Source organism: Triticum aestivum, chromosome 5A (genome assembly GCF_018294505.1).
Source record: "Triticum aestivum cultivar Chinese Spring chromosome 5A, IWGSC CS RefSeq v2.1, whole genome shotgun sequence".
Lineage (NCBI taxonomy): Eukaryota > Viridiplantae > Streptophyta > Magnoliopsida > Poales > Poaceae > Triticum > Triticum aestivum.
Genome location: NC_057806.1, coordinates 613,064,356 through 613,092,071, shown reverse-complemented (window position 1 = coordinate 613,092,071; position 27,716 = coordinate 613,064,356). Strand labels below are relative to the sequence as shown.

The 27,716-nt window shown below is 44.4% G+C and overlaps 1 protein-coding gene across 1 annotated transcript; it reads right to left on the bottom strand.

The window, feature by feature from the left end:
* Positions 1-3,424: 3,424 nt before the first annotated feature.
* On the bottom strand, positions 3,425-6,194 carry LOC780632 (dnaJ protein homolog). The gene is made up of 6 exons (XM_044527379.1): positions 5,896-6,194; positions 4,850-5,018; positions 4,618-4,759; positions 4,254-4,530; positions 3,966-4,164; positions 3,425-3,871 (listed from the first exon to the last, which is right to left on the bottom strand). The coding sequence occupies exons 1-6, from the start codon at positions 6,046-6,048 to the stop codon at positions 3,546-3,548; spliced, it is 1,266 nt and encodes a 421-aa protein (XP_044383314.1). The 5' UTR covers positions 6,049-6,194; the 3' UTR covers positions 3,425-3,545.
* Between the last annotated feature and the right edge of the window lie 21,522 nt (positions 6,195-27,716).

Here is a 27,716-nt window from a genome sequence, read left to right as displayed (position 1 = left end):
GTGCCAGAGGCAAGTGACGTGCATTGGTGTCAAGCTCAGAGGATTCTTCGGTCTTGACTGTAATTTTATTTATTGGCTGGTGTTCCTTTGCGCTTTGCTGTCCTTTCAGTTTTGCCCGATAGGTGTGTACATGGCTTGTACTATGATCCTTATAATATAAATGAGACACGTATTATCATGCAAAAAAAGTAAGAGATGAATTAGGTGATGCCTTACATTGCAAGGTTCATTGCTGACTTAGCACCACAAGATTTTTTTTCTCTGCACTCGATATAGGCAACGGTGCCGATAGATTGAGGTCCTTCTAGCTTTGTCGGCTAGCCTTTGGATTCTCTTCCCTCACGCCTGCTGCTCTGGCTGCGGATGGCAGGGAGGTGTATCCTAATGCCTTTGGCTCCGGGAAAGTTGTTTAGATTAGGGTTTTTTCTTACATGGGCGGCGTTTAGGCAGATGGCAATGTCTCACCTTCTAGGCAGATGCCGAGATGGCAGGAAGGTGCATCTCTGTCGGCCATAGTGATCGTTCGATAGTCCAATGAGTTTGATGTAATTTTAGTTATGTTAAGATGCTTTGTACTTCTGATAAACATTTTCTTTATAAGTTTCGGACCCATTGCAAAGCTGAACGGTAGCATCTGAAGTGCACTTCAAGTTTAGTGACATGGTACATATCTCGCTTACGTGACATTTGCACATATATCACTTGTTTTACTGTATTATTTTTATCTTAAATTACTTGTTTTAGATTTGTCTAGATACAGATGTATCTACACACTAAGACAAGTAATTCTGGCCGGAGGGAGTACTTCCCATGTTTGCTCCCAATTGTTTTTAGTTGGCATTTTAGCAGTGGGCACTTGCCCCGCTCGGCATGGTGTAATGTACTGCACTGCAGTAGTACGAAGCTCTACGTATGATTTGTTTAACTCCACCCCATGTTCCGCACTCAATTGTTCACACCGTGTTTAAATTCGTGATCCGTCAGGGTGCGGTACACGCACACACGGCTCCATTCAAGGTGAGGTAATCCCGGGAGCACACAACCACCCCTAGAATTTCATACTCCTACTTAATTAACTGTGGCCGCCAGCGCAAAAAGAAGGTAACTGTAGCTGCTTGTGCAAAGGACAGAAGAGAGAAAACTACCCCACAAAATATGAGAAAGGACGGAAAACTACAGCAACGCAACGCGACATGGGGTGGAAGACATCCAAAAGGGTTTTGCTTCACCTCCAAGCGGAAGGTAAAGGCCATTGAGAAATAGACCGGTTTCACCCTTTTGCTCCACTTGTCTGACCCACAACCGATTAGCACCTCGCAGCCGATTATCATCTGCTCTCCGGAGAACAGATACGTTCTCCGCTTCTTTCCATCCTTATTTGTCTGCTGGTGCGAGGTCAGAATCCACAGCACTGGCTGATGAGGCTCCAAGGTCAGCTGCCTCTAATATAAATGGCTGGAAGGTCAACTGCCAGAGCCAAGTACTAGACGGCAGAGTATTGTTTTACCTAGTTGAGGAGTACTACTGATTATTATTATTTTCGAGAGTAGAGTGGACATGAATATCCAACTGGAATAAATAAGAAAGCATTTGATTACTTGAGTGGCTTGCTTGCCTGTAGTAGTGATGCCTTCACCAAATGCTCCCCTGCTGACTAACAGCCGAATCAAGCAAGGCACAGGTTCAGGGCAAGCACTCGCCTTCCTACTCATGTTTTCAGTATTTCTCACACCCCACAACGACAGGTGATGTGCTTGTTTATTTTTCTCATTTGAAGCTTTGGCGACAAGCTCGGCGCTACTGCGATATGCAGGGCGTCGCTGCCAGGCAAAAGTGACAAATCTAACCTATGAACAAAACTATTTCACAAACTGAACTATGTTGAAAAAAAATCACCCAACTGACCTTTTTGTGTAGCGCCCGATATGTAGGCGTCACACTATATTGTGCAACGCCTAACTCTCAGGCATCACACGCCTCCCCAGTGTCGCACCCCAAACTGCCTGAAAAATGTTAAGTTAATGTGCAAATGCCTGAGAGCTAGGCGCTACATTATACAGTGTAGCGTCTAGAGTATAGGCGTTGCACTAGTGACTGGTATATTTAAGTCTTTCACCCAACGTTACAGTGTGGACACACTAAACAGGGCAAGCCCATGCATGCATGGCACGGTGTGGACCCGGCCCAAAACTTTTGTCGACTTACCATGCTCATATATAGTAATATACTTGTACCACTTTTCTCATGCATGCATGTATGAAAGCACATGCCCATCGAGACGTTCCGCGTGTCGTACCTTCGCCTCCAGCCTGACTTTGTGCATGGATTTGCATTTCACATGCTGCACAACGCCTACACACTAGGCGCTACACTATGCAATATAGCGTCTAACTCTCAGGCGTTGCACGTTGACTTAACATTTTCAGGCAGTCTGAAGTACGATACTGGCTAGACGTGTGACGCCTGAGAGCTAGGCGTTGCATAGTGTAGTATGACGTCTAGATATCGGGCGCTACAAAAAAATCAGTTGGATGAAAAAATTTCAACACAGTTCAGTTTGTGAAATAGTTTTGTTCATAGGTCAAATTTGTTATTTTTGCCCGCTGCCAGGCTCTGAGCAAGGAGCATGTGCCTTTCGGCACGGTAGCTCACGCCAAACTCCACAATGGATCATCAAATCGTCTGCAAAATCTGGATCGTAACAGTTCGGACATTTTGTCATCATAATTCTTCAGACAACTTTAGAAGTTCAAGATCGAACAAATCAAAACCAAATTAAAAAGGTTTGAGGGAGTTTGGACGTCCGTCACCTCGAACTTCGACATCCCGGCCCAACAAAATACCCTGCCCAGGGCCCTTTTTACCCACACGCTCCCCTGCAACATGGAAGTGATTCATGATCGCGAGGTCACTACTCTATCGATGGCATTATTGCGGTGCATATGCACAACTGAAAAGTGCTTCTTGTTCCTCTACAATGACCATTTCATTTGTTTTGCTCAATGTTCTACAAGTTGACAATTTTATTTGTTTTGCTCAATGTTAAGACGAAGAGCACCCTTCGATGGGCATAGCAACTAAGATCAACAAATTCAATCTCAATACGTCTGACGATGATGCCCGACGACATGTCATCGTCGTGAATCCGAAGGAACAGGCAAGTCTACTCGCCGGGATGGTCCATTTAATCCCAAGCCCCATGAAACAAAAATGTTGTCAGCTCGGATCATCAGCAGCCAACTAAACATGCCATGGCAACTCTTCGCATCAGCAGCCAACTAAACATACCATGGCAACTCTGCTCATCAGCAGCCAACTAAACATACCATGGCAACTCTGCTCATCAGCAGCCAACTACCCCGGTAAACATGCCACAGCAAGCAAAACAAGAAGGCAAATAATTTCCCTGGACGACCCGGTATCGTTCAGTAAAGTAGTTATATCATATACTAGCACCAAAAGGGTAAGAACCCTAACATGGAAAACTTGAGAACAACCAGAAACGAATTCTTCTGCTGACTGACAATCACAAACATCATGCCTGCCTACTGCTGTGCGCACTGCACCCGCTGGCCGCCGCCGCCGGGCATGTCCTCATCCTCGTCGTAGGCCTCCTGTGCCTGCTGCTGTTGCCGCCTCCGCATCTCCTCCTCAATGTCGATGTCATAGGCCATCGTCTCCTCGCACTCGTCCAGCTCCATGTCCGTGTACTGCGACGCCGGCTTGGGCGGGAGGACAGTCTCGAGCGCCTTGCACTGGTCCAGGTTCAGCGAGTCGGGGAAATCCACCGTGAAGTGGATGTACAGCTTGCCCTTCATGAACGGCCTCTGGTACATGGGCATGCCCTCATCGTTGATCGCCTTGAATGAATCTGTAGAAACATTTGGATAGATGATGAGCATCAGTTGAATACCTATCTGAGCCAAATCAGATGATCATTCCAGGTTGAATTCATCAACACTTACCAGGCTTGACCACTTCGCCAGGGTTGGACTTGATGAGCAGCTGCCTGCCGTCCAAATGAGCCAGGACATACTGGAAGCCACACAGGGCCTCAGTCAGGGTCAGGGTGTGCTCGTAGAAGAGGTCATCACCCTTCCGCTTGAATTTGGGGTGCTCCTTCTGCTGGAGGACGAAGATTATGTCTCCAGTAACGGTATCAGGCTGCATGACACAAGCAGACAGATCAGACAAGGTAACAGGCACAACACATACAGAAAAACATAGTACTCATACTGAAGTTCGACGCATACCGCTTCATCCGCCTCGCCGGGGAAGGTGATCTTCTGTCCATGCTGCATTCCCTTCTCAACCACCACCTCCAGGACTTTCTTCTCGTGCACCACCTTCTCACCTTTGCACTGCCCACAGCGATCCTTATCGCTGATGGTCTCCCCACTTCCCCTGCACTCGTTGCAAGGCTGCTGCATTTGCTGAATCATTCCTGGTCCCAGCTGCCTTATCTGCACCTTGTAACCAGCACCTTGGCAGCCGGCACACTTCATGGAAGCCCCAGACTTTGAACCCTTGCTGCAGGACAAACGAGCACAATTAAAATTCAGAACTTCATGAGCCAGTAAATTCGAGGTTACACGCACAAGGGTTAAAACAACTTACCCATTGCACTTGGAGCAGAGCACATTGCGGGCAAGAGAGAGCTTCTTTGATGTTCCATTGTACAACTCCTCAAGGCTAACCTTGAGAGGATGAACCACATCCTCACCCCTGCGCTGCCTCCTGCCCCTACTGCTCCCGCCACCTGTAGGACAATGCAATGGTTAAGTCAGATCAAAATACAGGCAGACCACAATGGCAACCAGAATGGTTAAGTTGGTCACATAAGATTTACCTCCAAAGGGGTTGCCGCCACCACCAAAGAATGACTGGAAGATGTCGAAAGGATCATGCATTCCTCCACCTCCCATTCCCTCCTTGAGGGCATCCTCACCATACTGGTCATAAATTTCTCTCTTCTCAGGATCACTCAGGACCTCATAAGCCTGAGCTAGCTCCTTGAACTGCAATATGACAAATCGTTAATAAGCCAGCTCAACCAGAAAACAACATCTGACGCAAACAGGTTATAACCAGGCAAGGCATCAGTACCCACTACCCAGCAAAGCTTGACTGACCCAAGCACCAGTACACAGCTTTAGTTTAGCTAGGTTGATACTCCCTCCGTTACATAGCCTATATTTGGAATCTCTAAAAGGTCTTATATTTAGAAACGGAGGGAGCACATGTCAATAGGAATTAAATAAGTTACTCACTCCATTCCATAATATAAAAGTGTTTCGTATACTACACTAATGTGTTTTTTACACTATACTATCTCAAAAACGATCTTATATTATGGGATGGAGGGAGTATGTGCCTAGTAAAACATTGCATAATGTCTCAACAAATGCATTGGTCATTCTATTTTTAATCATCGTCAACTATTGAATTGCCCACTGACAGTTGCGAACAGTAGGCAATTTAACATACACACGGATTACTCCTACATCATCATCAATTCAACAAAACCTACCTGCATATGCTACAAGCTTCTCATGAATTGCTCAATTAACATCTAAAATCATACGTTATGCTAATTTCAGGTATGTGAACAATTACAGAAACGCATGTATAACAGTATAAGGACGATTTCAAGGATTCCTTGCCGAATGTTAAATCAACTAAATGTTCATTTTAAAGCCGACCGCAATCATCACCACGCATAATTCTTCCCCCGCCCAAACCTACCTATCAAACACACATCCACGAATTCCCGTCGAATTCTACATCCCCGCGGCCCCGGGCCAGATCCGCCTGCCGTACCAAATCTACCAGCCTAGTAATCCCTATCGGGAACAGATCGGTAGTAGAGGGATGAGAGATCCGGCGGGCGCTCACCTTCTCGGGGTCGCCGCCCTTGTCGGGGTGGTTCTTGATGGCGGCCTTGCGGTAGGCCTTCTTGAGGTCGTCCTGGGAGGCGTCCTTGGGCACGCCCAGGATCTCGTAATAGCGCGTGCTGTCGCTCTTCTTCGGCGGCCCGCGCCCGAACATCGCGCCGAAAATCCCAAGCTCCGCGGAGAGGACGAAGACGAAACCCTAGCTGGTTGATCCGGTGGAAGCGAGGTCGCCGGTCGGGATCGGTTTGTGAGGAGAGGTGGGGGAGGGGGGGCGGTCCTAGTTATAGCGGAGCGCGGGACGGGTGGTCGGGAGTGAACGCTCTCGAAGATGCGGGAGGACGGGGGAGAGGCGGGCGCGGGCCGTCGGATCCGGATCGGGCGGTGGTTGGAGGGGAGGGCCGAGCTTCCAGATGCTTCCGGGTTGTTCTGGCGAAAGGACCGGGAGGGCTGGGGCGACGCGGGTTCGGGGAAGGGGAGCGCGTGGTTGAGTTTGACTCCGGTAAAGAGGACCGACCTGGGTACTGTCACGGTGCGGACGCCGTGTGGATGCGGGTCCGGTACGGCTACGGTGGAACCCGATAGGGAGATCCTCGCTCCAAAGATCCGGTAAACATCGATTCGACAAGGAAGTACCCGTATGTTATAGCAATCGCGCTTAGATCACAAATGAAAGATGGGTATTGAAAATCTTAAAAATCCACAGGTTCCCAATTTTAAAAGAACTGCATCCAAGATAGCGGATCCAGCCGTAGGTGCCTCTATATGGGCTTCGGGTAACCAAATATGACGGCGCCTCAATATGGGCTTCGGGTAACCAAATATGACCACATTGACGGCAAAAGAGGTGAAAAAAGCAAACCATAGAAAAATTTGACGCTGCTCATTAAATTCAGTGGTTAATAAAATAGAAGGGTGCGGGTTCGGGGAAGGGGAAGGTGTGGTTTAGTTTGACTCCGGTAAGAGGACCGACCTAGCGACTTGGGTGCTATAGCGGTGTGGGCGCGGGTGCGGCTGGATCTTATTTGGCGCCTTCAGTGTCTGTTTTTACTAACCGACGCACCCACCTTTTGTGCGAACCAATTTGTGATTGGATGGTTAGAGGGACTATGGTATCTTCAGCCCACCAAGGTTCAAATCTTGATGCTCACATTTATTCCTGGATTTATTTCAGAATTTCCGGCGATGCACATTCAGTGGGAGTAAATCTTAAGATGACATGCCGGCTCAGTCTTTCGGAGGTGCTGTAGAGTGTGCGTGTGTGCATTCATAGAGGTGAGTGTATGTGCGTGCATATGAGCGCCTGTGTCTGCCAATGTTCAAAAAAGACGCACCCACCTTTCGTGTTGGGCTCGATCCATTTACTTTTTTTTTCTTTCTCCTTAGCTCTGTACGCTCGCAGGGGACCTCCTATATGACGCATGAGGTGCTAGAGCATGAGGCGCTCCCCTAGCGCTGTGGCGTGCACCCCCGCGGCCCGGGAGCTGTTGGGCCGGCCCATGCACGGGGCCGGGCGCCTCCTTTTTTTCATTTTCATTTTTTCCTTTTCCTTGTTAATTTTTTTATTCTACACTAAATAATTTGGGATTCGTTTTCAAATTTTAAAACATTTTGAACTGTGAATTTTCATAAAACAGTTCTTGAATTCAAAAATGTTTGCAATTTAGAAGAATGAACATCTTTTATTTGATTGTTTTTTTAATAATGATGAACATTTTTTATATTTCATGAACAAATTTGGAATTTGATAAAAAATTGAAAATGATGAACAAATTTCGAATTTGGTGAACATTTTTTTAATTCACTGAAGAAAGTTTGAATTTGATGAACATTGTTTAGATCCTGACAAACAAAAAATAAATTCGATGAACATGTTTTGAATTAGTGAGCTTTTTTTTACATTGATGAACATTTTTGAATTTAATGAACAATTCTTTTTGAAAATTTGAAAATAAAAAAGGCAAGAGAAAGTGAAAATTTGAAAGAAAAAAAACAGGAAAAAAAAAGAAAATACGAAAGAAGAAAAAAATGAAATCACTAATTGAGGAGTATCCCTTCCAAAGATCACTCCCAATACTCCAGGTTGCGACAAGTGGTGTGCTGCACGTACGCCACTTGTCCCAACCTGAGAGTTTTTCCTTTTTTCATAGATCCGTTTATTTAAAACGTTATATGTTTTAAACCATGCGTCCAAATCTCAAACCGTTTTCACCCTTGAATTCCTCGCATCAAATTCTTCAAAACTAAATCCCATATTGACAGGTTTTGAACCCTTTTTTTACGAAAAAGCAGACAAAAAACCAAACCATGAGCAAGTTTTCCCCCTTTTCGGAAGCCGTTTCTGAGAGGCAGGCCGTGCCTTTTGCGAAAGCAAATCAATGCCTCTCATGAAAGCAAAATCATGCCTCTCATGAAGAAAAAAGAGAAAACGTGCGCCTTTCGCGGAAGTAAAATCGTGCCTCTCATGAAAAAAACATGTTTTTTCTGTTTCTGAGAGGTACAGCCTTGCCTTTCATCGAAAAAAAAGAATATATATACATATTTTGTTTTCGAGAGGCTCAGCCGTGCCTCTCACGGTAGCAAAACCATGTCTCTCATGAAAGCAAAACCGTGCCTCTCAAGAAAGAAAAAAAAAAGAAAAAATGTTTTTTTTTCGTTTTTCGTGCCTCTCGCGGAAGCAAAATCGTGCCTCTCCCGGGAGCAAAACCATGCCTCTCATGAAAAAAAATATTTTTTCCTCCACAAAAGAAATACATTTTTTTCATCGAAAAGCTAAGAAAGACCGATAGAAATTTGAAAAGTAAAAAAAACATCTAAAAAAGCAGAAACAGGTTCGAAAAAATAAAAAATTCGAAGTGAGCGACCAGAGTGCAACATGTGGCGGCGTCGGCGCGCTCTCAGCTTTTTTTTAAAGGTAACTAGGGGCTTTATTCATAGTTTATGAGTTGGGGAATACAAGCAATGTCAGGCGAAACCCCTAGCCACATATGACGACCCACCGCAAGAGACGCAGCTCCTTTAGCAAGCGAGTGGGCCTCAAAATTATTTTCTCTATGCTCGAAACGGAAAATAACAGAAGCAAAAAGGTCGGGGAGGCTCCCGAAGGAGCGTTCCTCAACTAATTGCTTTCAGAAAAAGAAAAAAAAGAAGGAAAAATAACCGAAAATTGGCCGGCCCATAGACGCCCAGTACGCATGAAAACTGGCCAACGCGCCGTATAGGATCCCGCCGCTCGCAGCATGGGTGCATTCGTTAAGCTGCTGCGAATCAACCTATGGTTGAGATGGTTAGGTGGACAATGGTATCCCCAATCCAAATCCTGATACTCGCATTATTCCTGAATTTATTTCAGGATTTCCGGCGATGCGCTTTCAGTGGGAGGAGACGTTCCCGTCGACGACGGGGCGCCTACGATGACTTCGTAAATCTTAAGATGATATGCCGGCTCAGTCTTTTGGAGGTGCTCATAGGGATAGGGTGTGCGTGTGTGCATTTATAGGGATGAGTGTATGCGCGTGTATATGAGCGCTTGTGTCTGTATTGATGCTCAAAAAAAAAAGCCGCTGGTGCAGCCCGGCTGTGGAATGGAAAGCTTCTACTCCAGTAACTTCCCAGTCCACTTTGCCCGAACTGGCTGAAGCTATGGCAGTGAGGCATGCTCTATCCTTTGCTCTTCAAGTTTGTTTTGATGATTTGATCCTTGCTTCTGACTGTCAGACTCTCACATCCAAGATTAATGCTTCACTTCGATCCTGACCGATCTCATATTGCTTCGGTAGGTCAGGACATCAAGTTGAAGGCTCGTTTCTTTGGGTCTATTTTCCTTTATTCATGTTTCCCGAGTCTGTAATGTTGTCGCTCATGTTCTCGCCCAGTCTGCGGTTCATGAAGCTAGCGCTGTATGGGTAGGCGAGGTGCCGAGTTGTATCCGGCAACTTGTTTGTACTGAATCTGTTGTTTGATTAATGTAGCGCTGGCTTGTTTTAAGAAAAAAACTTTCCAGTCCACTTTTTCTTTTTTAATTCGGTTTTCCTTTTGGTTTTTCTTATTCTTTTGGTTTTTATTTTTTGTCAACATTCCAAAACCTGTGACTTTTTTTTCAAATGTGCGAACTTTTTCAAATGCATGAATCTATTTATATTTTGTGAACTTTTCCAAATTTATGAACCCTTTCAAATCTTTGAACATTATTTTAAAGAACTTATAAAAAATTGTGAGGAGGGAACCATCCGGTAGGAAGTTCCTCGCTCCAAAGATCCTTGGTGCACATCGCTTCAATCTATGGATTGGGCGACCCCATGAGAGCCCATTTTAAATCGTTCGGCCAAATGCATATAGTTATATTCTACTAAAATTGATGTAAAATAGTGAGGCTAAAGTCATCATCAAATAAAATATGTTTTATACATATATGGTCAAACCATAATAAGATATAAGAAACATCTATGATTAAGTTGACTTCTTCAACACCAGCGCCTTCAAAATGAATAAGAGCATCTCCAACACAAACCCTCAAATCGCGTGCAAAAGTCTGGACTGAGCTGTTCGGACGCAGTTTACCATCCAACGTCGTTCCACATCGGTGTGCGGACTAGTCTGCACGTCTGTTCTCTCGCATACCAGAAGCAAACTAGGGGGCTTTGCATGAGTCCAGACCTGCATACATAGGACTCTGACACCCCATGCCCACTCAAAACCACACCCGGACCCCACATCTTCATCACTTTCCCCTTTATCTGCATCCTTGGCCTACACCACTTTTGTACCACCCCGGCCGCCTTCCAAGCCCATGCCTAACCTTCGTGACCTCTGTTGCTTTTCCTACGTCGTCGTTCCACACCTCTTGTCTACTCGTCGTGCAGGTACCATCCGCTGCTACGGATGTCGTTCATGGGGGTCACCACGCTCAAATTTATTGAAAAAAATCTCCCTTCTTTGAAGCAATAGATTCAGACATGGAGTATATCTACGAGCATTATTTTGAATCGTGCAACGACTCGTTCGACATGGGGGATTATGCGGATGAAACTGCAATGATGCAGGCAGTCCTTACAGACGCAGAGTATGCGGTAGAGAATGTTCTCAATTTTAAGGGACCGATCAAGGGTCATCACGCGCTGAATCGGAATAGGACACTGGACATTTGACGCTTATGGATGACTATTTGGCCCCGATGCCCTATTTGCGGACAATTTTCGTTGGCGCTTTTGGATGAGAAAAATTGTGTTTGACCGCCACTACAATGGTATTCAGGGGTACGATGACTATTTCATCTTGAAGAAGTATGTCGTGCGAAGAATTGGATTCTATGGTACGAGAAGTACACGGCTATGGCACAACCACAAATCCTTGGGACGAGTACCTCCTCATCAAACCCTTCCAAAAATAGTGAATCATTCGGCTGCGACATAACTTGGGACAAAGCCTTTTGAGTGTCAATACTTATTACACAATAACCCGGTCCAGACTCCCTCTTCCTCAGAAGCAAGCCTATAAAGTCACTTACTAAGCAAACATTTCTTCTTAAAGATCCTCAATGCGTAGACCCTCTTGTTCCTTAGTCTGGCACAAGATATCCCGCCTCTTATGGTGATACTTAGCCTTATTTTTATCAATATGTCAGAAAAACTGAGAAATATAAAAATCAAGCATTTTCCGCGCCCCTGTGGCATTCAAAGAATGAGAGTAAACACAGGCAAACTTGTAAGCCTCAATTCATGAGAATCAATCATCCACACTATGACATTAGCTTTCCTTTACAATAGCTAAGCTTCTTTTAAAAAATGTACTCAGTAAATTTCTATTTTTATTAGCTAGTTTGCGATGATGAGTTGGTATCCCGAGATAACTAAACGGGAGCTTAGCAATCTCACAACCAAACAACTGCTTATAATTATTCTCTTCTTCTTTGGCGCATCTAAAACAGAATGGTTCGCTCTTGTGAAGATTAATTTTAACCCCTGACAATTGCTCTAAAAGACACAACACCAATTTCATACTTACAGCCTTATTCATACCATGCTCTAGTAAAAGAAGTATTATGTGAAAAGTTTTGCTTGACCCAGTGTTATATTACCAAAATCAGTCGTATCAATTTGATCGGCGCACTTCATAATTTACTCGATCTTCTACAAACATGACAGCTAAACCCGCAATTTTTTTCGAAATCAAACCCACAAAAAAAATGTTAATACACATATTCATATAATCTTCTCACGATTTGACGTTTTCTGTTCGCTAATAAATTAAGTGAGTCAAGGGTTGTCAAGTGCTGAATCGAAACAGGCCACGGGGGCATTTGACGTTTATGGACGACTATTTTGCCCCCGATGCCCTATTCGCGAACAATTTTCTCTGGCGCTTTCGGTTGCATAAAAATATGTTTGATCGTCTCTACAATAGCGTCCAAGCATACAATGACTATTTCATCTTGAAGAAGGATGTTGAGGGGAAAAAAAGATTCTCTAGCTACCAAAAGTGCATTATATCACAACCATAGACCCGTGGGACAACTACCTCCTCCTCAAACCCTTCCAAAAGGGTGAGTCGTTTGGCTGCGCCGTAACTTGGGACAAAGCCTTTGAGTGTATATACTTATTAAGCAATAATCCGATCCAGACTCCCTCTTCCTCAGAAGCAAGCCCATAAAGTCACTTGCTAAGCAAACATTTATTTTTAATATGAAGATCCTCAATGCGTAGACCCTCTTGGTCCTTAGGCCGGCACAATATATCCTGCCTCTCAAGTTGATACTTACCCTTATTTTTATCAATCTATCAGAAAAATGAAGAGAGATAAAGATCAAGTATTTTCCTCAACCCTATTGGCATTTCAAAGAACGAGAACATAAACATAGGCAAATCTGTAAGCCTCAATTCATGAGAATCAGTCGTCCACCCTACGACATTACCTTTCCTTTACAACAGCTAAGCTTCTATTCAAATATGTCCTCAGTAAATTTCTATTTTTTATTAGCTAGCTTGCAATGATTAGTTGATATCCTGAGATAACTAAACGGAAGCTTAGCTTTCACAACCAAACAACTGCTTATAACTATTCTCTTCTTCTTTGGTGCGTCCAAAACAGTATCGTTCACTCTTGTGAAAATTGATTTTCACCCATGACAATAGCTCAAAAGGACACAACACCAATTTCATATTCACGGCCTTGTCAATTTCATGCTCCACTAAAAGAAGTATTATGTGAAAAGTTTTGCTTGGCCCAGTGTTATCTTACCAAAATCAGTCATATCAATTTGACCGGTGCACTTTGTAATTTACTCGATCTTCTACAAACATGTTGGCTAAACCCACAAAAAATGTTAATACACATATTCATATAATCTTTTTGATGATTTGACGTTTTTTGTTTTTGTTAACAAATTAAATGGGCCAAGTCATACTAGAATATAACGGAATGCAGTGCTTTGTGGCGATTGTAGTGGGGGGCAATACACTCATCTTTTAGCTCCACACGAGATGTGCTTAATTAGGTGCACGCTTGGCCGCAAATTACTCGCGATTATAGGGGGGCCAATACGATACACTCATCTTTTAGCTCCACACAAGAGTAGTGGAGGTGCATGTTCATGATGGTGGGTACGTCACAGAATTTAGTCCCTCCACTAGCTAGCTACCACTACTAGTATTTAAAGTGAGCTAGGGAGTCCTGGGTAGCCAAGAGCTAAGTGCTTGCTGCGCGCCCTCCATAAGCTAGCTTAGCTTCTTGCAGCGGCCGCCCGCCATGGCCAAGCTCGCCGCGCAACTGAAGAGCAAGTTCTTCGGCCTCGTCGGCCGCTTCACCGTCTGCGGCCGCGCCGGGCACAAGGACGCACTAGGTAAGCATAACATGCAGTACATGCAACAAAACTAGAATTCCTCCTCGCCTAGCTAGGTGATGACCGTCTCAATCGTGTGTCGTCTTTCTGCAGCTGCTGGTGAGCTCAAGGCAGCATCATCTGAGGTATATATGCTCATCAAGTCATGGTGATAAACTCTAATTTCCTTTTTTGTGGAGAGAGGAACTCTAATTTCCTCTCCTGCACGCAAGCTTAATTTTTGATGGGTTTCGCTAGTGATCGATGGGAGGTTGATTTGAACTGGCAAAACCTAATCAGTTTTCAATCTGTGGATGGGTGAAATAACGTTTGGTTGTTGCACGCGATTACCTGCAGCATGTTGAGATCAGGTCAAGAGGAGGTTCACCAGGCAAGTCGGCAGGGTCCGTGCCTCGTAGCCACTAAGCGTCGTCCAATCAACTGCTCGGCCGATGGACCTTTGGGTTATTTGGATCCTAAGTAATTCACGAATCAATCACGAAGCAGTCTCCAGATTGAAGCTCCCTATATTTTCTGCATTTCTTCCTTGGTACTATCATGTCACGTAAATCAATAGCCTAAGCATAGCTTTTGGTCTTACGACTTTGCTATTTTGTCGGCGTGTTTTTGCGTATATGTTAGGTTGGCTGCGTGCATCCTTATTATGCAAAGGCCGGATGTATGCTCATTGTGCTATGTATCTTCTTGATGCTTCATTTTGAGTCAATAAAAATCATCCTTCGTTGATTTTTTTTTGTTTCGGACATAATTTACCTCGGTACGTGCTCATATGCTCCCTAATTTCCATAGATTGCTAGCGTCCTCATATGAGGTAATTTCCATAGATTGCTAGCTATCTCGACATTCCGAGTTTACCGTGTTTATGTTGTAAATGAACATGTACCCGCTTGATGATGATGTTCTTGTTTGTAATAATTTTCTTAATAAGTGGCTTAGCCAGGATTTTTAAATCAATCAAGGTGGTCTACTTGATAATTACTTTTCAAAAGATACAACAAGCCAACAAATCAGTATAGGATATATCAATGAAATAACAGAGTTCCATTAATCAATCTCAGTTGCAGCGACCCACATGGCCACAATGATCAACTTTTATTTTTTAGAACAAAGACGCAAGCTGCGTCTGGCTTTATAAATTAGGGTTTTTATCATTTATGCCACTAATTATATCTCACTACTCAGTTTTTCCATTAGAAGTTACAGCCACTCAAAAATGGCATCGATTCGTGAGATGCTTACTCAAAAATGCCATTAGATATATTGTAGCGATCCAACCTCAAACGGTCGAATCTCTGTGCATAAGTGTCATCCCTGGATCGGTAATGCTGACACACACAGTACTTCGAAGGATTTATAACAGAGTAGCAATCACACACTTATTACATCGATAGTCTCAAGAGAAAACCTATTACAATAAATATGGCTTAAGGCCATCTAAATAAGATAACAGCGGAAGACTTGGAAGATAAAGTGAGTCCATCAACTTCAACGGCATAGCTGAGTGCACGACAACGACCTAGCGCATCGTACTCTTCGTCTGAAAAGTCTGCAACATGATATGTTGCAGTTCGAAACAGGTCAGCACATGAAATATGCTGGCAAGATAACACGGTGGAGCAATGAACAAGTAAAGACTATCACTACATGCATATGAGGATGGTGAAGGCTCTACGGTTTTAATGTTTTTGCGAAAAGCCATTTTTCCCTACAACAAAGGAATATGTTTTATTTAACTATCATGGTAGTTGTTAAACATTGAGAAGGTTCCTCCAACTCAATCACAATTAAATAGTACTGATAACCCAACAAATTAAGTAATAGAGTGATGAGATCAACATGATAATCCAAGATCCAGATACTCAAGATGTCCATAACCGGGGACACGGCTAACCATGATTAGTTTGTACACTTTGCAGATGTTTGCGCACTTTTCCCCACAAGACTTGATCTCCTCCGTTGGATTTTCTCGCACTACGTGGTGTTTGAGAAACGGATGATCGAGACACAGTCTTTCAGAAGCATTAACTCTAACCCCGGGTAGACCGTACCAACCTACATCCCCTACATCTGCTAGCCTACCACTGGAAGAGGTCATGCAACTTACTCCACTATGCTAGAGTCCATAATAGCTTGTAGCTGCACACAGAAGTTTCTAGCATGAATAAATCTTATGATCCCTTTGAGCCTGGGTGGCGAACCATAGGATGATCACACGGGTACTCCGGGATATCCTAGGACAACACTGGATTCTCCAGGTGCCCGCAACCAATCCACTCAGATGTGTATTTAAGTAGCCACCTTAAGTTAACCATTAATTAACAATCTCACATCTGTCATGGATACACTTAAAACCAATCCACGTCTACGAGCATAGCATGGCGATATAGGTATAACATAGAAGTAACTCCCAAGGGTTTGATAATAAAAGGGCAATAGGTTCTACCTCATCATCTACTTCCCAAAACCCACATGTTAAGAAATCCTACTCATGCAATGTTTGAGGGTTGTAACCAATGCATAAAAACTGTGTAAGAAAGGAGTATGATCAAAGTGTTACTTGCCTTGCTGATGATCCGCAAAACCTAGTGACTCGTAGTAGCACGCTGCACACTTCGGGAATTCTATCACAAACAAATAATAGCATACATAAGCACTCAAGCAAATATGCAAGGATAAAACTTCAAATAAGAAGATCCAAACTGAAAATTCAACTGAAGAGCTTCAATTTGCAAAAAGAATCAATCGAATCGGAGCTACGGAACTGAAACTACAATCAAAAGAACTTCGAATTCAAATCTTCTTGAAACCAAAATTTAAATTGTCAAAACCATGTTCAAGTTGATTAACTATAAAGAGGGCTTCGAGACGAAGATTTTGGCGTTGGTTTCACTGGATTTGGACAAACAGTTTAGAAACAGCGAGGGTTTGAAGTTCAGAAGCTAATCTGCGATAAAAATAATCACGGATAGGTCCCTGACCGAAAATAAAATAAAAAGAAAAGACTAACGAACGAACGTTCACTGTCTAAACCTAACCGGCGAACAACGTTCGTTAAACGAACGAACGGAAGAACGTCCGCTAAATAAAATAAACTGACGAAAACCGATCTAAGAAATTAAACCGGAAAACTAAAAAACCGAGGTTAACCGAAGAAAAACCGACTGGTCAAACGGGCGGGGTCAACGGCGGTGGCTCCGGCGAGATCCGGCGCGGCGTCGGCGTCGGCAATGGCGGCGACGACGTGGGGTGGCGCGGGGCTGCGGGGTGTGGTGGCGGCGGCGGCGCGGCAGCGGATCAGCGGCGACGGCAGGAGGCGAAGCGGGCGGCGGCGACTTCGGCTTGGGGTCCTAGGGGGCCCCGAGCTCGTCTTTTAAGGGGGGGGAGGCGGCGGCTTGCTGGAGGGGGCATGCCCTCGGGAGGCGTGTCCGAGGCGGACACGGCCGGCGGCGGCGGGGCGGACTCCTGCTGCGGGGGAAGGCGGCGACGCGCACGGGCGGGCCGGCTCGGCTGGGCCTTCGGCCCAGTCGGGCGAAGAGGTTTTTGTAAAGATTCCGCCGAGAAAAAAATCCTAAATAAATAAAAATAAAAATCTAAAAATGCCAAAACAAAATTTCACCGTCTAAATAAAATATTTAGAACTTAGTGAACATTTTCTTAACCTAAAAATGCATAATTTTCTAATTCAAATAAATAACAATAAAATCCAAATAAAATAATTTATTCGATTTTAATGATTTTCCTGCAATATTTCTTTTGTTTTGGAGAAGTTATATTATCCCCTCTCATATATTTTGATATTGAAATATTTTCAGAGAGAAAAATAATTAAAACCAAAGTGATCCACTTCTCAATATTTGAGAAAATTCAAATATGAAAACAATAAAATCCCATCATTCCGTTAGATGTTTGCTCAATAATGCCAAAACGCAAATAAAATATGATATGCATATGATGACCTATGTATAACATTCCAAATTGGAAATTTAGGATGTTACATATATAAAAAATGCCATCATTCCGTTAGATGTTTGCTCAATAATGCCATTAGACATTGTTATTTTCATGTCAAACTTGTTGACCATCCAATATGACAAAAAAATGCCTAGACCCACATTTCAGTTCTCTCTATCTCACAATCACAAATGTGGCCCCACTTGTGAGGAGTAAGTAAGCGAATAATTTTACAGAAAAATAAGAACGCTGTTGGGATCAAGTGGGTCCCACACTTTATTATAGTGAGATAGAGGGAGAGCCGGGATGTTGGTCCTGTTGGGGAACGTTGCAGAAAACAAAAATTTTCCTACGGTTTCACCAAGATCCATCTATGAGTTCATCTAGCAACAAGTGATCGGATTGCATCTACATACATTTGTAGATCACGCGCGGAAGCATTCAAAGAACGGGGATGAGGAAGTCGTACTCGACGTGATCCAAATCACCGGAGATCCTAGCGCCGAACGGACGGCACCTCCGCGTTCAACACACGTACGGTCAGCGTGACGTCTCCTTCTTCTTGATCCAGCAAGGGGGAAGGAGAGGTTGATGAAGATTCAGCAGCACGACGGCGTGGTGGTGGATGTAGGGGTCACCGCAGTAGGGCTTCGCCGTTCTACTGCGAGAGGGAGAGGTGTAGGAGAGGAGAGGGAGGCGCAAAGACTCAAGGGTGCGGCTGCCCCTCCCTCCCCCCTTTATATAGGCTCCCTAGGGGGTGCGCCGGCCCTAGGAGATGGGATCTCCTAGGGGGGGCGGCGGCCAAGGGGTGGAGTGCCCCCCAAGCCAGGTGGTGCGCCCCCCACGCTAGGGTTCCCAACCCTAGGCGCATGGGGTGGGCCAAGGGGGGCGCACCAGCCCACTATGGGCTGGTTCCCCTCCCAACTTAGCCCATGGGGCCCTCCGGGATGGGTGGCCCCACCCGGTGGACCCCCGGGACCCTTCCGGTGGTCCTGGTACAATACCGGTGACCCCCGAAACTCTCCCGATGGCCGAAACTGCACTTCCTATATATAATTCTTCACCTCCGGACCATTCCGGAACTCCTCGTGACGTCCAGGATCTCATCCAGGACTCCGAACAACTTTCGGGTTACTGCATATTCATATCTCTACAACCCTAGCGTCACCGAACCTTAAGTGTGTAGACCCTACGGGTTCGGGAGACATGTAGACATGACCGAGATGGCTCTCTGGTCAATAACCAACAGCGGGATCTGGATACCCATGTTGGCTCCCACATGCTCCTCGATGATCTCATCGGATGAACCACGACGTCGAGGATTCAAGCAACCCCGTATACAATTCCCTTTGTCAATCGGTACGTTACTTGCCCGAGATTCGATTGTCGGTATCCCAATACCTCGTTCAATCTCGTTACCGGCAAGTCACTTTACTCGTACCGTAATGCATGATCCCGTGACCAGACACTTGGTCACTTTGAGCTCATTGTGATGATGCATTACCGAGTGGGCCCAGAGATACCTCTCCGTCATACGGAGTGACAAATCCCAGTCTTGATCCGTGTCAACCCAACAGACACTTTCGGAGATACCCGTAGTATACCTTTATAGTCACCCAGTTACGTTGTGACGTTTGGTACACCCAAAGAACTCCTACGGTATCCGGGAGTTACACGATCTCATGGTCTAAGGAAAAGATACTTGACATTGGAAAAACTCTAGCAAACGAACTATACGATCTTGTGCTATGTTTAGGATTGGGTCTTGTCCATCACATCATTCTCCTAATGATGTGATCTCGTTATCAATGACATTCAATGTCCATAGTCAGGAAACCATGACTATCTGTTGATCAACGAGCTAGTCAACTAGAGGCTTACTAGGGACATGTTGGTGTCTATGTATTCACACATGTATTACGATTTCCGGATAACACAATTATAGCATGAATAAAAGACAATTATCATGAACAAGGAAATACAATAATAATCCTTTTATTATTGCCTCTAGGGCATATTTCCAACAGGTCCATAGGTATTTATGCCATTATAACATGTCAAAGAGATTTGAGATCACAATAATGATGTGCAGTGGCATTTTTGAGCATGTGTCTAACAAAGCGATGGTATTTTTTAGCAGTTGAAATTCCTAGTGGCGAAACTGAGTAGTGGGACACAATTGGTGACATAAATGATAAAAACCCTATAAATTAATAATGGCCGCAAATTAGGCAAAGTGATATAGGTTCGATAACTCAAACAAATAAAACAAGGTTAAAACGATGGGGTGCATAGCCGAAGGCCCATAACAGAGCACACGGGCTCGAGAGAACAGAAGGAGACTGCTACCTAGGCAGCAACCGGAGGGGAGTGTGTGATGTTGTGGATATGTCGAAGCTTGTCCATCGCCTGCTGCATAGCATAAATGTCTTAACGCTTCCCTCCGGTTGCATTCTTAGAGCAATGCCAACAAGAGAGTCCAACACTGAAGGAATAGGAGGCATTAGAACATGCAACTAGCTGGAGATTCAATAGTAGGTCTGTTTCTTATGTGCCATAGAGCCCATAGCAGCGCCCAAAGGACTCTCTTGTCCGAATTGCTCTAAGAATAGTTACCAACTCTGTGCCCAAGGAGGGATTCTAACCCATATCAGTGGCAGCTCTCACCTCACTCCATGTGAAGCGAGCTAAGTGGCAGCAAAAAACAAGACGTGATTCACATCCTCCGGAATAGCACAGACCATGACCATGTGATTTCCGTTCTAGGGGCCGTTAGGCTTGGCAACATTGGTAGATGTAGGTAATGAAGGAAATATGCCTTAGAGGCAATAATAAAGTTGTTATTTTATATTTTCTTATATCATGATAAATGTTTATTATTCATACTAGAATTGTATTAACCGAAAACTTGATACATGTGTGAATACATAAACAAAACACCGTGTCCCTAGTAACCCTCTACTAGATGGTTAAGTTTCCTAACCATAGAAATGTGTTGTCATTTGATGAATGGGATCATATCATTAGGAGAATGATGTGATGGACAAGACCCATCCGTTAGCTTAGCATATTGATCGTTCAGTTTTATTGCTATTGCTTTCTTCATGTCATATACATATTCCTTTGAGTATGAGATTATGCAACTCCCGGACACCGAAGGAATGCCTTCTATGCTATCAAACGTCACAACGTAACTGGGCGATTATAAAGATGCTCTATAGGTATCTCCGAAGGTGTTTGTCGGGTTGGCATAGATCAAGATTAGGATTTGTCACTCCGAGTATCGGAGAGGTATCTCTGGGCCCTCTCGGTAATACACATCATAAGAAGCCTTGCAAGCAATGTGACTAATGAGTTAGTTCTGGGATGATGTATTACGGAACGAGTAAACAGACTTGTCGGTAACGAGATTGAACTAGGTATGAAGATACCGACGATCGAATCTCAGGCAAGTAACATACCAATGACAAAGGGAATAACGTATGTTGTCATAACGGTCCGACCGACAAAGATCTTCGTAGAATATGTAGGAACCAATATGAGCATCCAGGTTCCGCTGTTGGTTATTGACCGGAGAGGTGTCTCGGTCATGTCTACATAGTTCTCGAACCACTAGGGTCCGCACGCTTAATGCTCGATGATGATTTTGTATTATATGAGTTATGTGATTTGGTGACCGAATGTTGTTCGGAGTTCCTGATGAGATCACAGACATGACGAGGAGTCTCGAAATGGTCGAGAGGTAAAGATTGATATATAGGACGATGGTATTCAGACACCAGAAGTGTTCCGGGGGTACCAGGTACATATCGGGTCACCGGAAAGGTGTTCCAGGCACCCCCGGCAAACATATGGGCCTAATGGGCCAAGAGGGGAAACGCAGCAGCCAACATGGGCTGCTGTGCCCCCATATAGGCCAAACCTGGAGGGGAAGGAAAGAGGGGATGAGAGAAAGTAAGGGGAGGGATTCGGCCTCCCCCTTCCTTCCCTCCTCTCTCCTTCTTCCTTGCCCCTCCGGGAATTATGGTAAGGCGGGGATAGGACTAGGTCCTCAAGTAGGATTCCTCCTACTTGGGCGCCCCCTTGGCTGCTCCCTCTCCCTCCCACCTATATATATGAGGGGGGAGGCGCCTAGAACACACATCAACAATTGTTAGCGATGTGCAACGCCCCCTCCACAGTTTACGCCTACGGTCATATCTTCGTAGTGCTTAGGCGAAGTCTTGCGTGGATCACTTCACCATCACCGTCACCACACTGTTGTGCTGATGAAACTCTCCCTTGACACTTTGCTGGATCAAGAGTATGAAGGACTTCATCGAGATGAACGTGTACAGAACTCGAAGGTGTCATACGTTCGGTGCTTGATCAGTCGGAACGAGAAGAAGTTCGACAACATCAACCGCATTGTCAAACGCTTCTGCTTCGAGTCTACGAGGGTGCCTGGACACACTCCCGCCTTCTCGTTGCTATGCATCTCCTAGATAGATCTTGCGTGAGCGTAGGAATTTTTTTGAAATTGCATGCTACGTTTCCCAACAGTGGCATCAGAGCCAGGTCTATGCGTAGATGATATGCACGAGTAGAACATAAACAGTTGTGGGCGGTGATAGTCATACTGCTTACCACCAACATCTTATTTTTATTCGGCGTATTGTGGGATGAAGCGGACCGGACCAACCTTACATGACCACCTTCATGAGACCAGTTCCACCGGCAGACATGCAACTAGTTTTGCATAAAGGTGGCTGGCGGGTGTCTGTTTCTCCTACTTTAGTTGAATAGAATTTGACTATGGCCGGTCCTTGAAGAAGGTTAAAACAGCAAACCTGACGAAACATGGTTGTGGTTTTAATGCGTAGGTAAGAGCGGTTCTTGCTAGAAGCCCGTTGCAGCGACGTAAAACTTGCAACAACAAAGTAGAGGACGTCTAACTTGTTTTTGCAGGGCATGTAGTGATGTGATATGGTCAAGACATGATGTGATATATATTATCGTATGAGATGATCATGTTTTGTAAAAGTTACTGGCAACTGGCAGGAGCCTTATGGTTGTCGCTTTATTGTATGAAATGCAAACGCCATTTAATTGCTTTGCTTTATCACTATGCGTTAGCGATAGTTGTAGAAGCAACAGTTGGCGAGACGACCACGACACTACAATGGAGATCAAGGTGTCAAGCCAGTGACGATGGAGATCATGATGATGCTTTGGAGATGGAGATCAAAATGACAAGATGATGATGGCCATATCATGTCACATATTTTGATTGCATGTGATGTTTATCTTTTATGCATCTTATTTTGCTTAGTACGGCGGTAGCATTATAAGATGATCCCTCACTAAAATTTCAAGGTATAAGTGTTCTCCCTGAGTATGCACTGTTGCGACAGTTCATCGTGTTGAGACACCACGTGATGATCGAGTGTGATAGACTCTACGTTCACATACAACAGGTGCAAGAGAGTTTTGCACATGCAGAATACCAGGGTTAAACTTGATGAGCCTGGCATGTACACACATGGCCCTGGTGAAGGAAATATGCCCTAGAAGCAATAATAAAGTTGTTATTTTATATTTCCTTATATCATGATAAATGTTTATTATTCATGCTATAATTGTATTAAACAGAAACTTGATGCATGTGTGGATACATAGACAAGACACCGTGTCCTTAGTAAGCCTCTACTAGACTAGCTCATTAATCAATGATGGTTAAGTTTCATAACCATGGACATGTGTTGTCATTTGATGAATGGGATCACATCATTAGGAAAACGATGTGATGGGCAAGACCCATCCGTTAGCTTAGCATATTGATCGTTCAGTTTTATTGCTATTGCTTTATTCATGTCATATACATATTCCTTTGACTATGAGATTATGCAACTCCCGGATACCGGAGGAATACCTTGTGTGCTATGAAACATCACAACATAACTGGGTGATTATAAAGATGCTCTACAGGTATCTCCGAAGGTGTTTGTTGGGTTGGCATAGATCGAGATTAGGATTTGTCACTCCGAGTATCGGAGAGGTATCTCAGGGGCCTCTCGGTAATACACATCATGATAAGCCTTGCAAGCAATGTGACTAATGAGTTAGTTACAGGATGATGTATTACGGAACTAGTAAAGAGACCTGCCGGTAATGAGATTGAAGTAGGTATGAAGATACCGACGATCGAATCTCGGGCAAGTAACATACTGATGACGGGGAGTAACGTATGTTGTCATTACAGTACGACTGATAAAGATCTTCGTAGAATATGTGGGAACCAATATGAGCATCCAGGTTCCACTATTGGTTATTGACTGGAGAGGTGTCTCGGTCATGTCTACATAGTTCTCGAACCCGTAGGGTCCGCACGCTTAACATTCGATGACAATTTGTTATTATATGAGTTATGTGATTTGGTGACCAAATGTTGTTCGGAGTCCTGGATGAGGTCACAGACATGATGAGGAGTCTTGAAATGGTCGAGAGGTAAATATTCATATATAGGAAGATGATATTCGGACACCGGAAGTGTTCCGGGGGTACCGGGTACATATCGGGTCAACGGAAGGGGTCCGGGCACCCCCCGGCAAAGATTTGGGCCTATTAAGCCAAGAGGGGAAACACAGTAGCCATCATGGGCTACTGCGCCCCCATGTAGGCCGAATATGAAGAGAAAGGAAAGGGGGGAAGAGAGAAAGGAAGGGCAGGTATTCGGCCTCCCCCTTCCTTCTCCCCTCCTCTTTCCTTCTCCCTCCGAAAACAAGGAAAGGGGGGGATTGGGGTGGGAGCCCAAGTAGGACTCGGCCTACTTGGGTGCCCCCTGGCTGCCTCTTCCCCCCTCCAACCAATATATATGTGGGGAGGGGGTGCCTAGAAGACACACGAACATCTGTTAGCCGTGTGCAGCGCCCCCTCCATAGTTTACACCTCCGATCATATTCACATAGTGCTTAGGCAAAGCCCTACATGGATCACTTCACCATCACCATCACCACGCTGTCGTGCTGACAGAACTCTCCCTCGACATTTTGCTAGATCAAGAATTTGAGGGACGTCATCGAGTTGAACGTGTGCAGAACTCGGAGGTGCCGTACATTCGGTGCTTGATCGGTCCGAACGTGAAGAAGTTCGACTACATCAACCGCGTTGTCAAACGCTTTCGCTTTCGGTCTACGAGGGTACGTGGACACACTCTCCTACTCTTGTTGCTATGCACCTCTTAGATAGATCTTGCGTGAGCGTAGGATTTTTTTTGAAATTGCATGCTATGTTTCCCAACAGTGGCATCCGAGCCAGGTCTATGCTTAGATGATATGCACGAGTGGAACACAAAGAGTTGTGGGCGATGATCATCATACTGATTACCACCAATGTCTTATTTTGATTCGGCGGTATTGTTGGATGAAGCGACATGGGCCAAGCTTACATGACCACGTTCATGAGACCGGTTCCACAGACAGACATGCAACTAGTTTTGCATAAAGGTGGCTGGCGGGTGTCTGTTTCTCCAACTTTAGTTGAATCAAATTTGACTGCGGCCGGGCTTTGTTGAAGGTTAAAACAAAAAACTTGATAAATCACCATTGTGGTTTTGATGCGTAGGTAAGAACGATTCTTACTAGAAGCCCGTAGCAACCACGTAAAACTTACAACAACAAAGTAGAGGACGTCTAACTTGTTTTTGCAGGGCATGTTGTGATGTGATATGGTCAAGACATGATGTGATATACATTATTGTATGATATGATCATGTTTTGTAAAAGTTATCACCAACTGGAGGAGCCTTATGGTTGTCGCTTTATTGTATGAAATGTAAACGCCATGTAATTGCTTTACTTTATCACTATGCGTTAGCGATAGTTGTAGAAGCAATAGTTGGCGAGACGACCACGACGCTACGATGGAGATCAAGGTGTCAAGCCAGTGATGATGGAAATCATGACAATGCTTTGGAGATGGAGATCAAAGGCACAAGATGATGATGGCCATATCATGTCACATATTTTGGTTTGCATGTGATGTTTATCTTTTATGCATCTTATTTTGCTTAGTACGGCGGTAGCATTATAAGATGACCCCTCACTAAAATTTCAAGGTATAAGTGTTCTCCCTGAGTATGCACCGTTGTGATAGTTCGTCGTGCCGAGACACCATGTGATGATCGAGTGTGATAAGCTCTACGTTCATATACAACGGGTGCAAGATAGTTTTGCACATGTGGAGTACTTGGGTTAAACTTGATGAGCCTAGCATGTATAGACATGGCCTCGGAACACTGGAGACCAAAAGGTCGAACGTGAATCATATAGTAGATATGATAACATAGAGATGTTCACCATTGGAAATTACTCCATCTCACGTGATGATCAGACATGGTTTAGTTGATATGGATCACGTGATGATATGTCCATTTTTCATCATGCTTTTATATCGATATTTATTGCATTATGGCATGTTATTACACATTATGTCACAATACTTATTCCTATTCTCTCTTATTTTACAAGGTTTACATAAAGAGGGGGAATGCCGGCAGCTGGAATTCTGGACTGGAAAAGGAGCAAATATTAGAGACCTATTCTGCACAGCTCCAAAAGTCCTGAAACTTCACGGAAGTTATTTCTAGAATATATAAAAAATACTAAGCGCAAGAAGTACCAGAGGGGGGTCACCCACCAGCCACGAGGGTGGGGGGCGCACCCTACCCCCCTGGGCGCGCCCCTGCCTCATGGGCCCCCTGGTGGCCCTCCGATGCCCATCTTCTGCTATATGGAGTCTTTCATCGAGGAAAAAATCATAAGCAAGCTTTTGGGACGAGACTCCACCGCCACAAGGCGGAACCTTGTCGGAACCAATCTAGGGCTCTGGCAGAGCTGTTCTGTGGGGACACTTCCCTCCGGGAGGGGCAAATCATGACCATCATCATCACCAACGATCCTCTCATCGGGAGGGGGTCAATCTCCATCAACATCTTCACCAACACCATCTCGTCTCAAACCCTAGTTCATCTCTTGTATCCAATCTTTGTATCCAAACCTCAGATTGGTACCTGTGGGTTGCTAGTAGTGTTGATTACTCCTTGTAGTTGATGCTAGTTGGTTTACTTGGTGGAAGATTATATGTTCAGATCCATTATGCATATTAATACCCCTCTGATTATGAACATGAATATGCTTTGTGAGTAGTTACGTTTGTTCCTGAGGACATAGGAGAAGTCTTGCTATTAGTAGTCATGTGAATTTAGTATTTGTTCGATATTTTGATGAGATGCATGTTGTCATCCCTCCAGTGGTGTCATGTGAACGTTGACTACATGACACTTCACCATTGTTTGGGCCTAGAGGGAGGCATTGGGAAGTAATAAGTAGATGATGGGTTGCTAGAGTGAGAGAAGCTTAAACCCTAGTCTATGCGTTGCTTCATAAGGGGCTGATTTGGATCCATATGTTTCATGCTATGGTTAGGTTTACCTTAATACTTCTGTTGTAGTTGTGGATGCTTGCAATGGGGGTTAATCATAAGTGGGATGCTTGTCCAAGTAAGGACATCACCCAAGCACCGGTCTACCCACATATAAAATTATCAAAGTACTGAACGCGAATCACATGAACGTGATGAAAACTAGCTTGACGATAATTCCCATGTGTCCTCGGGAGCGCTTTACTTCATATAAGAGTTTGTCCAGGCTTGTCCTTTGCTACAAAAAGGATTGGGCCATCTTGCTGTACCTTATTTACTTTTATTACTTGCTACTCATTATAAATTACCTTATCATAAAACTATTTGTTACCGATAATTTCAGTGCTTGCAGAGAATACCTTACTGAAAACTGCTTATCATTTCCTTCTGCTCCTCGTTGGGTTCGATACTCTTACTTATCGAAAAGGCTACGATAGACCCCCTATACTTGTGGGTCATCAAGACTCTTTTCTGGCGCCGTTGCCGGGGAGTGAAGCGCCTTTGGTAGGTGGAATTTGGTAAGGAAAAATTTATATAGTGTGCTGAAATTTACTGTCACCTATTACTATGGAAAGTAA